The sequence below is a fragment of the Mycetomoellerius zeteki genome, unplaced genomic scaffold, assembly GCF_001594055.1.
Source record: "Mycetomoellerius zeteki isolate Tzet28-1 unplaced genomic scaffold, Tzet1.0 scaffold140, whole genome shotgun sequence".
Classification (NCBI taxonomy): Eukaryota; Metazoa; Arthropoda; class Insecta; order Hymenoptera; family Formicidae; genus Mycetomoellerius; species Mycetomoellerius zeteki.
In genome coordinates, this window is record NW_017256341.1 from 164137 (window position 1) to 176464 (window position 12328).

A 12328-nucleotide genomic window follows, 5' to 3' on the forward strand; every position below is an offset into this window, starting at 1 on the left:
TAAGCAATGGGGTCGCTAATTGATAAACATTTAATATATATATATACTACAGGTAATTTGCATAATTTGCCAAATAAATTGTGCCAGTTACCATATATAACATTCTCGAATAACGATTTCTTGGATGCAGAAATGAGATAATAAACTGAGATATTTTAATTTAACAAATAACTCGTGATATAGTGCTGTCAATATACAAAACTTTGTATTTATAACATATAGGTAAGCATAATTCAATTGCAGTTTTAATTATAATCTATTTGGGATCTTATATTTATCTTTTTATATAAATGTATTTCTATATATGTATATTATTTTCATCATTAGCCTTCCTTGCATATGTCACAATTCTGTATATTTGCGCCTCATTGCATAACGTCTTATATGTATATATACAAACGCTTTTATGTACATCATTTATGTTAATTGATAAGTTATTACAGTATCATTATGTATGATGTCGCTTTGTGTCTAACACCTGAAAAAATAGCATAATAAAAGATTATTAATTTTGATTTTAATCGAATCATTTATTTAGTAGTAATATATAATGAAACTACTATTTTATGTAATTATCAATCTTTTAAATATTGTACATAGTTTACATGTAACTAAAAACATCAGGATTGAAAGCAAAAACAAATACCATATTCAAGGTAATTACTATATCTTTCTACAGAGCTAAAAAAATGAATTTTTTTCTGTACATAAATATTCTATAAATATTAAAATTAATATTTATAATTCTTCAAAACTTTAAAAACAGAACTATTTAAAACAATTATGAAGCTAATTTACGATAACATCTGATAGTGGAAATTGCTCTTTATATTAAAAAGATTTTTCCTCACAAATGCACTTTTTTGTAGTAAATCTTTTATTTACTACTTTTATTACTCTATTGTATTCATGTAAAAAAATCTTTTAGAACAAAGGATTACAATAAATTCTCACCTGGACTAATAATCGCCATTCATCCTCGTTTAGAGCATGCTTTATCTTCACAAGGACGTTCACTGGGATGTCGGAAGGCACCGAAATTGGTGCAGTATTCGGCATAGAAGGCACATATTGCACCTGCAAGAGTTGTGACACTGTGGGTCTTGCTTTTGGATCGTGCTGAAGACACTTTCGCATCACGTCGATTAGAACAGGCGGCGTGCGTTCACAACTCTGATGATTTTCACTGTTTGTCATAGTAGGGAACGAAATATTCGGTTTCGGATTAGTTATAGCATTCACCTTTGCCCACTGAGAACGTATATGATGGAAGGGAGTATATCCATATACCAAACTATATAATATACAGCCCAATGACCATACGTCTGACTTGAAACTTATCTGTCAGCAAAAAAATATGAAATTTTTTATCCGCTCTGTATTTTTCACAATTTATAAATTTTTTATTTATTCAAACTTCAATATCGAGATATAAACTTTTAATTTAGTTAGTTTGCATTTTTTTAAGTAAGTTCTAATTTTAATTTAATTGAATAATGATTCTAATATATCTAATCATTTTCTCGAAATATTTCTTTGAAATTATAATCATAAAAAACATCTATTTTGGATTATTAATTATTTAATCCTGTCTTACTTTATATTTAACGTTGTGTGTAGGCGAATCCCCGTTTCCACTAATATCCATTAAGGCTTCTGGACTAATGTAATTTAACGTTCCAATCGGATTATTTTTTACAACGGATGTCATATCCGAATTTAGATTGGAAGCAATTCCAAAATCTATTAATTTGAGTCGACCTCGTACTAGTAAAAAATTTCCTGGTTTCAAGTCTGAATGTATGACTCCTAAACACAAAATTGTATTTTGTCACAAAATGAAAAACATTAAACATTGATTATATATCCACAATTAGGCGTATTATTTTTTTACCATTATCATGTATGTGTTTTACAGCTGTGAGCATTTCAGTCCAGTAATAGAGAATCATCGTAAGAGAGATTTGCTTCTCTTGGGACATGGATTTCAAAAGTCGACTGAGATCAGTATCGCCCATTTCCATCAACACATAAACCATAGAGTCTTTGATTTGACTGAAACAATTAAATAAAATTAAAAACTTCGTTAATTTTTAGATTCATTGGATACCATAATAAGAGCTTCCAAAAAATGTTTTCACCGTACGAAATTGTTATCTTTGAATTTGTTATGTTGCAATATGTACTTACTAGTCGAACATTTTGACAACGCAGGGTGCCTGTAACTTACGCAGCATGGAAATCTCATCCAAGCAGCCCTGAGCCGAGTCTTTGTCCATCTTGCTCAAGTCAACGCATTTGATGGCACGTAACTCGCCACAGGATACATCCTGCACTCGCAAAACCTCGCCGCTCATTCCCCGGCCGAGGGAGTCTAGGATCAAGTACTCTTTATCTTTTACGATTAATGTTTTGCCTTGTTGTTGCGGGGGAATGCTCAACGGTACGGTGAACGGTATGTTTGTCATTTTATCTATAATTTGCATCTCCTTGCTTTGTCTCTCGGGAACGGAATAATGCGAATTCTTGCAGTTCGCATTTGGAACGATGTTGTGTTCTCTACTGTACTTCCGAGAATCATGTATTATCTTCATATCCATATTGGAACAAATTATCTGTTTGTTTTTATTTTGATTTTGTACAGTATTTCTATTTCCTAGTATATTAGACTGTTTGTTCTCCTTTACTTCCTCGATAGGTTCCGCCAATTTCAGATCTGAATATAATAACGCATATAATAAAATGCAATCATATAATAATTTAACGTATTCAAATAATAACGTTATTAAATAATTAATTACACGTAATTTGATACATAGCAATGCTTACCTTTGTCATAATTTGTTTCTGTTTGCATTAATTTCACATTCGATAGTCCAATTGTCTTCCTATTTCTATCCTCATGTGTTTGTGATTCAGATGTCATGCTTTTTACCTCAGAATGTGTATGCATAAGTGGCTTTGATTCTACAGGATAAACCAAAGACTCTCTGGGCATCTTCGTATCTGTTAAAGGCCGCCTCACATTTTTTACATCCGTTCCAAAGTATCTAAATAATGAAATTTAAAATTAATATTCTCTGAGAGACTGTTCGAATCTGTATGAAAGAATGACATTTCTTTTCAGACTTAACAAGGAATAAAAACAAGGTCTCAAATAAAAGTCTTATTTTTCATAACAAATTTATCTAATAATCATGAATTTAATATGTTTTGACCATAAAAATAAGAGCAGAACAGTCTTATTGTTAAACAAATAAATTAAACATTGTTTGCTTCTAATACATAAAATTGTAAAATAATATAGCGTATACTATAAACCTCAAAGAATCAGGTTTATCCACGATAGGTGTACAAATTGCATTCTTAGATATTTGCACTTGGTCCCTCGTAAGAAAGTTCTTCCTTTCCATCGGTGTATGTACCACATTATGATACCAATTGGACAATATTGTAGGAGTTTGATTCTTGTTCAGATCTCCAGATAATTTGTTCTGTGGAGTTTGAAACAATTGCTTATGTGATGTGCACGAACTCGGATGCGCATTGACTTGCATATGCTTTAATGGAGTTTCCGAAACCAAGCGATTAATCGTAGTTAACGACTTGCTCGCTTCGCTGAGAGAAGGTGTGCTAAATTCCGTATTTTTTGCGGGTGTATACTTTTCATTCGCTTCATATTTTGTGACACTCTTTTGTGAATTATATCTTACAGCATGCATCAGGTTTTCAGACGTCTGGGATATGCAAATACCAGATTCTGACAGAGTGTTCGTAATCTTCTGAGATTCCTCCTTACTATCCTTATTTGTTTGCTCGATAAAACTGTATGTGGCTTTGTATCGTTGATCATCCTTACTTAGATTCAACTCGCTATTTCTTGTTAATAACATCTTATTCTCCCCTGATGTGCTGTACACAGATCCATCTTTTCTTTTATTTAATATATCTGACATACAAGCATTTTCGTGATGCGACTGATTGCTATTTATTGCTTGCAAATTCTTATTCGAATCTATGTTATAATCCCCTTTATAAACTGACAGCAATGGTGGAGGTAAAACTACATTTGTTGAATGACTACAAACAGTATCTGCTTGATTTCCCGAAGCAACCGTTGTTGCAATGCGACATTCCTGTAGTTTTTCTTCGTGTTTAGAACTGCAAGTCTCTAGTTTACTCGAATCATTAAGTGAAATATGACTTTCAGAATTTATATCACTAACTTTACATTGTTCCCTATCAAAGTTTAGTCCTTTTTGTATAGAAGTGTTAGTCACAACTTCAAGATTCTCTTTTAACAGTACACATGTAGTTTTCAAAGCTCCGTCCGTTGACTCAATTGGTGATGAATTGATGTCTGTTTTAAGTACGGACATTTCCTGTAGGACGCCTTCAGCAGAGTCATCTTGCAGCAAATCCTCGTCGAAATTATCTAACTCATCCTCAGATTGACAAGGTTTCTCCTCGCTCTCATCGTCATCGTCCTCATCGCTTTCACATGCTAGAAGCGCTTTGAGGCGTACTGGCTGAGACTTTGGGAGCATAACATTCTGTGTAAGCAATCTGCCAGCGCTTATGTTATCAAAACTGCATCTGTCGTTTGTCGTAAGATCCGACATTATTAGAAATTTTTGAAATAATCTTCACTAATCTCTATAAGAAAAAAACAATATAATTGAACATATATATCAATGTATTATAATTAATTACAGAGTTACTTTATAAAAAAACAACAGACTTATGACAAATGAAACATTAGAAATTACTACTAGTTGCAATAATTGTGAATTTTGTTTTAATATATTTGCGTAGAAAAAAGAAATATTAAAAAACTTTGGCACATAAAGCCATGTAGACTTAATAAAATATTAATAGAAATTACAAGATATTGTTCACATTTGTAATTCTTTTATAAACTGATCTTTTTTTCAACTAAAAATAGATGCTTTTATTATTTAATTTATTCAAAATAATATTAATTATAACAATATTATATGTAAAGAATATTACGCATTTTTTAATATTGATGTATTATTTTAGCTATTATAAATCTCTTCTTCGAATGTATATAGTAAAATAATTTTTAAAAATTATCACATTCTATTAAAGAATTACAAAATTCCGAAGTTTAATAAATATCTTTTTATGATAGAGCTATATTAAAAATAAAGTCACACGTTAAGTTTTTATGTTTCAAAATTTTATATAAAAAATGTGATATTTTACCCAAAAGATTCTTTAACTAATATACTAAATAATGATCAATATGACACAGAAACAGGTTCTTCATAAAATAACATATAAATAATACAATAAATATAGCATAATCTTTATATAAAATCTTGAGACATAAAGACTTAACAAATAACTTTATTTTAATACAACTCTAAAAAGATATCTATAAACTCAAAAATGTTAGAATGAAATTTTTGTGTAACATACAAGTTGAATAAGTTATTATTTTTTATTATATGGAGCAAACATGTCTCAAATAAGGCTTAAATAATAGATTTATATAGCAAATATAATATAAAATAAATGTGTTAACATATAATATATATTAAATTTTACATAATAGATTTATATAATATGAAATATAAAAATTAATATGTACTTTTTTCTATATAGCTACTTGTTTACATTGTAAAGTAATGATTGTTTATAAAAAATAATCCATATACACAGTATAGAAACACATAAATCATATCATTCATATTAACATTAATTTCATAATAAATTAACATTAATTTCATATTCCACGGCAATATAATTAAATTCTTACTGTTACGAATTTCTACTTGGCAAATTTTTCAAAAATTATTTATTATTTTTATAAAATAATTTGTTATATAATATATATAATATATATATTATAGGATAATATATATACTATATATTATAGGAGCTAAACAAGAAATTGCTTGTATTGCCTTGATTAGGCAGACGTTATTGCACAAACAACAAATTTATGATTGTCATTATGAAAAGCTTAGTATAAATAGGAGTTAATTTTTTATTACTTTTCTTTTCCTCTCTCTTTCTCTCTTTCTGCAAAATGGATTTCCAGCCAGCCTAATTTTCATAAAGCCTGCGGCACACGATGCTTGTTTTCCTACTGGATTCCTAGCTGGATTAGAATCTTGCCATCGTATTGGCTGCGATACTGACAGTGTCAGCATCGTAGCCAATACGGTGGCAAGAATTTATTCTAGCTAACAATCTAACAAGAAAACAAGCATCGTGTGCCGCCAGCTTTAACTTCCTCAAAGTAAACAGTTACCTGAAGAGGCGATCTCACGTGTGTGTGCTAGGAATTCATCGAGAAATCGACGAATCAAAACTATTCTACAGTGGTTAGTCTCGCGATCAAAGCATACAAACCAGAGAGAATTCGGAGGATACCTTAGTTGCGAGTGGACGAGACACGCACCTGTCAAACTGAGCAGTCTCTATAGATCCGAATCATCGATCGACAGGAGATACACTATGCACGCACATCACGAGTCCATCTACACCCGTTTACACGTTATTCGAGGATGTTATTTACATCCTGTTACATTCGTACGATGGTCTCTAGATCTCTACCTACGTACGCCACATGACATCGTTACTCCGTGCATAGTTTCCAAATTTGAACGTCCTGTTGATGCCTGTCGACTCTACCGGTCGGCCGCGTCACGTATGGCGTTTGAATTCGTCAGCGCGGTGTTCATTGGTCGATGTCTAGGGACAATTAGCGGCAAGATGTGATACGAATATTTTAGGGAAAAATTCCTCCGCCTTTGGCGGGACATTTGAATGTAGAATCTGGCATGCTCTCGTATTATCTTTATACACATATAAAAATTAATTTATATTTTATGAAATACATTATAATAATATTGATATATTACTAGAATATTTTTCATTATATTATGTATATTATTTATACAGGGTGTCCCGTAAAGACCCAAACAACAAAAGGGAGATTCCTGAGATTATTTTGAGACGAAAATCCTAATACGAAAACGTCGAGGCTACAATAATTTTTTGAATTATAAGCTAACCTTAAATGCTTACAAGTAAAAAATCATTTTACTTTTATGACCTCTATTATTATTTCTGGATTCTTTTGAACATTCCAAGATGAAAATCCTAATACGAAAATATCGAGGCTATAATAGTTTTCAAATTATACACTATCTTTAACCAATTATAATTCAAAAGTTATTATAGTCTCAATATTTTGGTTACAATTTTCTTAAAATGATCTCAGGAATCTCCCCTTAAGCGTTGTTCGGGTCTTTACAGGACACCCTGTATATTGTATGTAATTTGATTATATATAAATATTATTTATACTTAAATAAGAGTATTAAATTACATATGTAAGTGATAAATGTTTTTAATAATAGAGTAATTAATAAAATAAGCTCAAATTAAATTTACATATCGAATTATTCACGCATTTTTTTTATAAAGAAATTAATTAGTCGGTCTTTTAAGATTTGATAATAGCAAATTTATTTGATTTTTAATTTCAACATAAAATCTTTCATAGTGCAAGTTCGACCACAACTGATTCGCTGATCGATTGATATTTAGGGAATTTTTGGACGAGAAACTTGTATTCTTATTGCTAACGCATTGAAAATATACTTTTGTTTAAAACTTACGCAGAACAGAATATAATCAACAAAAAATCAGTGATACGTGAATCGCTCGATCACAGTTGAGACGTTAACATTAATCTTATAAAAATTAACTATATTTGTATATGTGATATATAGATTGCGGACAAATGTACCAATCTAATAATTTATATGTAAATGCAATTGACATATGGTAATAGTAATTAAATGACATATTTATACAAACCTATTTTCAAATGAATTTTTTTGTATAAAAGAAAAAAACGTGTAAATAAGTAATATTTTAATTTAAAGTGGAAAATACAATACAACAGTTTTCCTTAACACCAACCGATTTAGAAATAGAAAATCTATTTGACTCAATCTCATCGTTCCACAAACGATTGTACTTAATACAAAAATGAAGAAAATGCTAGTAATAGCTTTCCTGCTGTATGTTAAAAATGGCGTACATAGAATTTTATCTCCTAATTGCGAAATTGTCCTCCCACCGATGCTAAATGTCCATAAAAATGTCTCGGGAACTGTGATAGAAACAGAAACAGTCAGCTTAGTCCTCTTCTCTCTCATTGGAAAATGCAGTCTTCGTTTCTGAAGTTTCTCTTCCTCTGAAATATTGTCTCGCGCTTAACAGTTTTTGTTGTAAATTGTATCCACTACTTACGCAATTGTTAATAATAATAAATCGTTTCTGTCACAGTTCGCGTACAAATTACTCGGCGATTAAATTAAGTTATACTTAATAGCTATTCTCTCCTTTATACATTATCTCTCGTCTTGAAAAGAACCAATGTAAACCCGGTACTATTCGCTTCTCAACTTTTCCAGGAAGTCCGCTCCTGCATATGTTTAGGAACTACTTGGCAGCAAATATGATGACACAAGCGATTCGTACAAAACGGGTATGTGTTCTATTTATAATCATCATCTCTCTTCTTATTTATGATCTAGTAATTATTCTAAGCGTGTTTTCCTTCTCCTTCCCTCTATTTTTTAATGAATAATGCTCAAAGTTTCTATACAAACATATTGGTTCTTCACGAAAATGACTGTTGCTACAATTTAAATTAACATGACAATGATTCACACGACGGAACTAAACGCTCGCTCTTCTCTCACTTTTTCTTTCTTTCTCTTTCTCTCTCTCTCTCCCCCTCCCTCCCTCTCTTTTTCTCTTTTCCTCGTTTTCTCTTCTCTTCGTACAATGTCAAAAATTTAAGAGCGAGCGGCTTTGTAGAACGTATTCTTCCTCGCGCGACAACATTGAGGAAACAGAGATATAAAAAATATTTTATTTAAATCTTTAAGGACGAAATTAGGAATTGCGAGTAATGAAAGGAAGTATTCTAGGCTACTCCGAAGATAATTTTAACGTTTCCCGTTATTATAATTGAGAGCTCGTAATGGTGCTTTGAATGTGGACGCAGATTGTTGCTGGATCTGATATGCTACAGGATGAATTTTAAAACCGTATAATCTGAAAAATAAAAACTATCTTTTAATTTTATATTCTATATACGCGAAAAATTTAGTCTCACATATTTAGAATGAATATGTGCTACATATACTTAAATAAATGCAATAAGATATGTTGCATATATTGGCAAAAAAAGATTAAAGTTGATCATCAGCCAATCATATCTCTATCTTTTATATTTAATGATTATTTTATATTTTATTCATATAGACGATAATGAACCTTTGGAAGTGAGTCATTAGGATAATATTGAACAGATAATATCAAGAAAAATAGATGAATCTAATCATTCAAGATTGATAGAATCTACAGAAAAATTTTAGAATCTATCAGTATTCATATACAATAATACTTTTTCCCTTTAGTAAAAGTGAATTATTTATATATTTGAATAATCTATTTATTACATAAATATAATTTTATTTTATTTATATAATGTAATCATAGAATAACGAAATTCTAGTTTAAAATATTCATAACCGAAAACAGTATTTTGAACTTTAATCTCTTTTGCCATGCAATTAATTATTCTATTACTAAAAATACTTATCATTTATACGTTGATGTGTAATCTGATACTTACCTAGGTACAAATTGATTTGCCGCACGTTTTGGTCTATATTCAGGATGGACCATGAATAACATATGTGGAAATCCCGTTCCAAAATATGCTCCGTCAGTATGATGATGTCTCGAGCTCTTCGGTGTATAAACGTCCATGCACTTAGGACAGTAACTCTTGACCATTGCTTCCCCAGGAACGTCACTAAGCCCTAGCGGCAACATTGGCTGGGATTCACAATAAACTCGTGGACAATGACCGAAATCGCCCGCTTGGTATTTTTCGATCATTTGAGCGATGCCACGATTGGTAAGTATATAACGTGCGTGGATAAGACCATAGAGCATCTCTGCAGCCTGTTCGATTAAGTCTGATTGATTTGGATTATCGTCCAGATCATCATCTAACAAATAAAAATTGAACAACAAATGTTAAAAGTAATCATGTGACATATATCTTTGTTTGTTTTCAATTTATGTGATACACTTAATAATAATTCGGTTTATTGCTAAAATAACTTACCAGGTTCAAGATCAAGAATCATATCTAACGCCTGGCGATAATGTGGTACTTGTTCATTCAGCCCCGTTAAATTGAATTTATCTTGAATATAGTCCTCATCCACCTAGATAATATTTAAATGAAATAAATAAATAAAAAGTAAAGAGGTCTCATATTTTATTCTTGGATAGGAATCCAGAAATATGCTAGAAAGAAATTAGAAATACACTTTTAATAATAAATAAACTTTGTCTCTATTTAAATTCATAATCCATCACTAAACAACTAAAATGGAGATCTATCTATTTACTATATCATATTTTTCTGTGACTCTTAATTAGTTTGAGAAATACTACTAAAATAAATTACAAAAGAGAAAGGATTTTTTACAGTGATGCAGATTAAATGATAAATTAATGATATGAAATATATAAAAATGCAGTACCTTATCCTTATATAATGAGACATAATCTACATGGAAAGGTTTTAGGATTTAAAGTGTATAATTATTATAATAAAAAATTATAAAGTTAGAAAAAGAATTAAATTGTATATTTTAAAGCACAGCACTGCAGTCATATATGTAATAAGATGGCTAATGAAATGCCATGATTATAAATAGGAAAACAAAGTAATATTCCTTGTAAGCCTGATTCCACTCTTGTTTATTTTTGCATCAATTATGCCAATAGGACGTAAGAATAATTTGGCTTTCCAGTGTTAAACAGAAGTCTGTTTTTCACTTCTGCACTAGACTTTCTTTTTCATTTTTGCCAAATATCGTGTCACATGTTCCAACATGTTTCAACATGTTCTTACCATAGCTCCTATTCATTCAAATGTGCTTGTTGGAGTAGAGGAGCTAATAGCAGCATATTGCAACATATTGGAGCATGTAACGTGAAATTTTAAACCTCATGTATCCATCATGCTAGAAAACCTCCTATAAATCTTAGACGGACAGAGAATTGACTAATTACATTAGTCAATTTCTGATTCGTTCAAATATGATCTGTTAATTTCTACTCCATGTGAGATTATGGAATAATTTCTAGCATCATGGACACAAGGAAATGTATGACTTTGAAATATATGATAAATTAAAGTGAAAAGAAAAAAGATAAATCACGCAAGTTCAACTTAAAAAAAAAAAATAGTTATAGTGCAGTCCAATTAGCAATAAAAAACAAACCTACAATTCGCATGATTGGAAAAATTTAAAGATTTAAATTTATCTAAAAAAATATGTACAGAAATGTATCAAAAGGTATATATTGCTGAGTTTTTAAATACACCTTAGATAACATTGGAGATGCGCTCCTGATCACTCACCTCACAAAAGAACTCGTTCCCGCGTAAACCACAGAACCACGAGATCCAGGACACCTCCTCGGAGCTGCTCATTTTCCTGCGGCAGAAGAAACCGAGGGGAGAATTCCGTTATTAAGTGTTAGGCGTAGTAAGCGGGGAGAAAAGCGACCAAGGCCCGATGAAGAGGTTGCACGTGTCACGCTCAGTCACGCTTTCTCGTTCGCTCGGTGGCTCCTTCACACGATGTGTGAACGCGTCGTCGTTGCCCACATTGTGTGTAGGCGAAATTGGTTAGAACAGCGCGAACGCGGGATCGACAGGGGGTGGCGGGGGGGGGGTGAGAGTAACGAACGGACGTACAGACAGACAGATAAACGTAGGGCGGAGGGTAGCGCGGGGGTGTGCAATGGAGCTCGCTTTACTAGGCAAGATGCCCGACAAGTTAAGGCCCGTCCGGCGCGTTCACACCTACGTTTCCGTAGTCATAGCTGCTTCGTCAGCTGTTTTTCGAGCACGATGCACAATGGGACGCGGCCAGGAAGCGCATTACTCGTGCAAATTGCCAACGCGGAGCACAGCTACCCGACGAAAAACCAAAAATAAACAGCCCTCGCGGCTTACCTTTTGGTGCTTTGATTAGCCACGCTTGCTCAACCGAACGGAGTATAGCTGGCGCTGTCGGTGCGCGCGCATCGCCTCCGCCATCTTCCGGCGTACCGCGAAACGTTCCAAGATCTGTTTAATGGTGGATTCACACTGCGCACGATATTTGACAATCTATTTTTTATTACCCCTATAAGCGCAAAATGTTCCTAGAATGTTACATGAATATTATTAAAAAAA

General features: G+C 32.0%; 2 protein-coding genes across 3 annotated transcripts; both read right to left on the reverse strand.

Annotated features, from left to right (window-relative positions):
- Positions 1-268: 268 nt before the first annotated feature.
- On the reverse strand, positions 269-4646 carry Mps1 (dual specificity protein kinase monopolar spindle 1). Its single transcript, XM_018462386.1, has 7 exons — positions 3322-4646; positions 2830-3050; positions 2191-2716; positions 1895-2055; positions 1598-1809; positions 955-1341; positions 269-478 (listed from the first exon to the last, which is right to left on the reverse strand). The coding sequence occupies exons 1-7, from the start codon at positions 4620-4622 to the stop codon at positions 449-451; spliced, it is 2838 nt and encodes a 945-aa protein (XP_018317888.1). The 5' UTR covers positions 4623-4646; the 3' UTR covers positions 269-448.
- A 4203-nt stretch (positions 4647-8849) lies between these two features.
- CkIIbeta (casein kinase II subunit beta) lies at positions 8850-12173 on the reverse strand. Of its 2 annotated transcripts, none has more exons than XM_018462400.1 (5): positions 11958-11971; positions 11507-11582; positions 10196-10298; positions 9695-10076; positions 8850-9111 (listed from the first exon to the last, which is right to left on the reverse strand). In XM_018462400.1, exons 1-5 carry the CDS (start codon positions 11969-11971, stop codon positions 9003-9005), a joined length of 684 nt encoding a protein of 227 aa, XP_018317902.1. In that variant the 3' UTR covers positions 8850-9002. The 2 variants fall into 2 exon arrangements, with proteins under 2 accessions (XP_018317902.1, XP_018317903.1); XM_018462401.1 differs by lacking the exon at positions 11958-11971 and adding an exon at positions 12107-12173 and having other exon boundaries at positions 9003-9111.
- Between the last annotated feature and the right edge of the window lie 155 nt (positions 12174-12328).

What these genes read in the sequence shown, in the direction of transcription:
- Mps1 (XM_018462386.1), bottom strand. Translation starts at nt 4,622, where the DNA reads ATGTCGGATCTTACGACAAACGACAGATGCAGTTTTGATAACATAAGC. An exon ending in GATAAACCTGATTCTTTGAG is followed by an intron (nt 3,051 to 3,321) that starts GTTTATAGTATA and finishes TTCATTATTTAG; the next exon opens with ATACTTTGGAACGGATGTAA. An exon ending in AAAACACATACATGATAATG is followed by an intron (nt 1,810 to 1,894) that starts GTAAAAAAATAA and finishes TTTTGTGTTTAG; the next exon opens with GAGTCATACATTCAGACTTG.
- CkIIbeta (XM_018462400.1), bottom strand. An exon ending in GGAACGAGTTCTTTTGTGAG is followed by an intron (nt 10,299 to 11,506) that starts GTGAGTGATCAG and finishes AATATTATCTAG; the next exon opens with GTGGATGAGGACTATATTCA. An exon ending in GATTCTTGATCTTGAACCTG is followed by an intron (nt 10,077 to 10,195) that starts GTAAGTTATTTT and finishes TTTATTTGTTAG; the next exon opens with ATGATGATCTGGACGATAAT.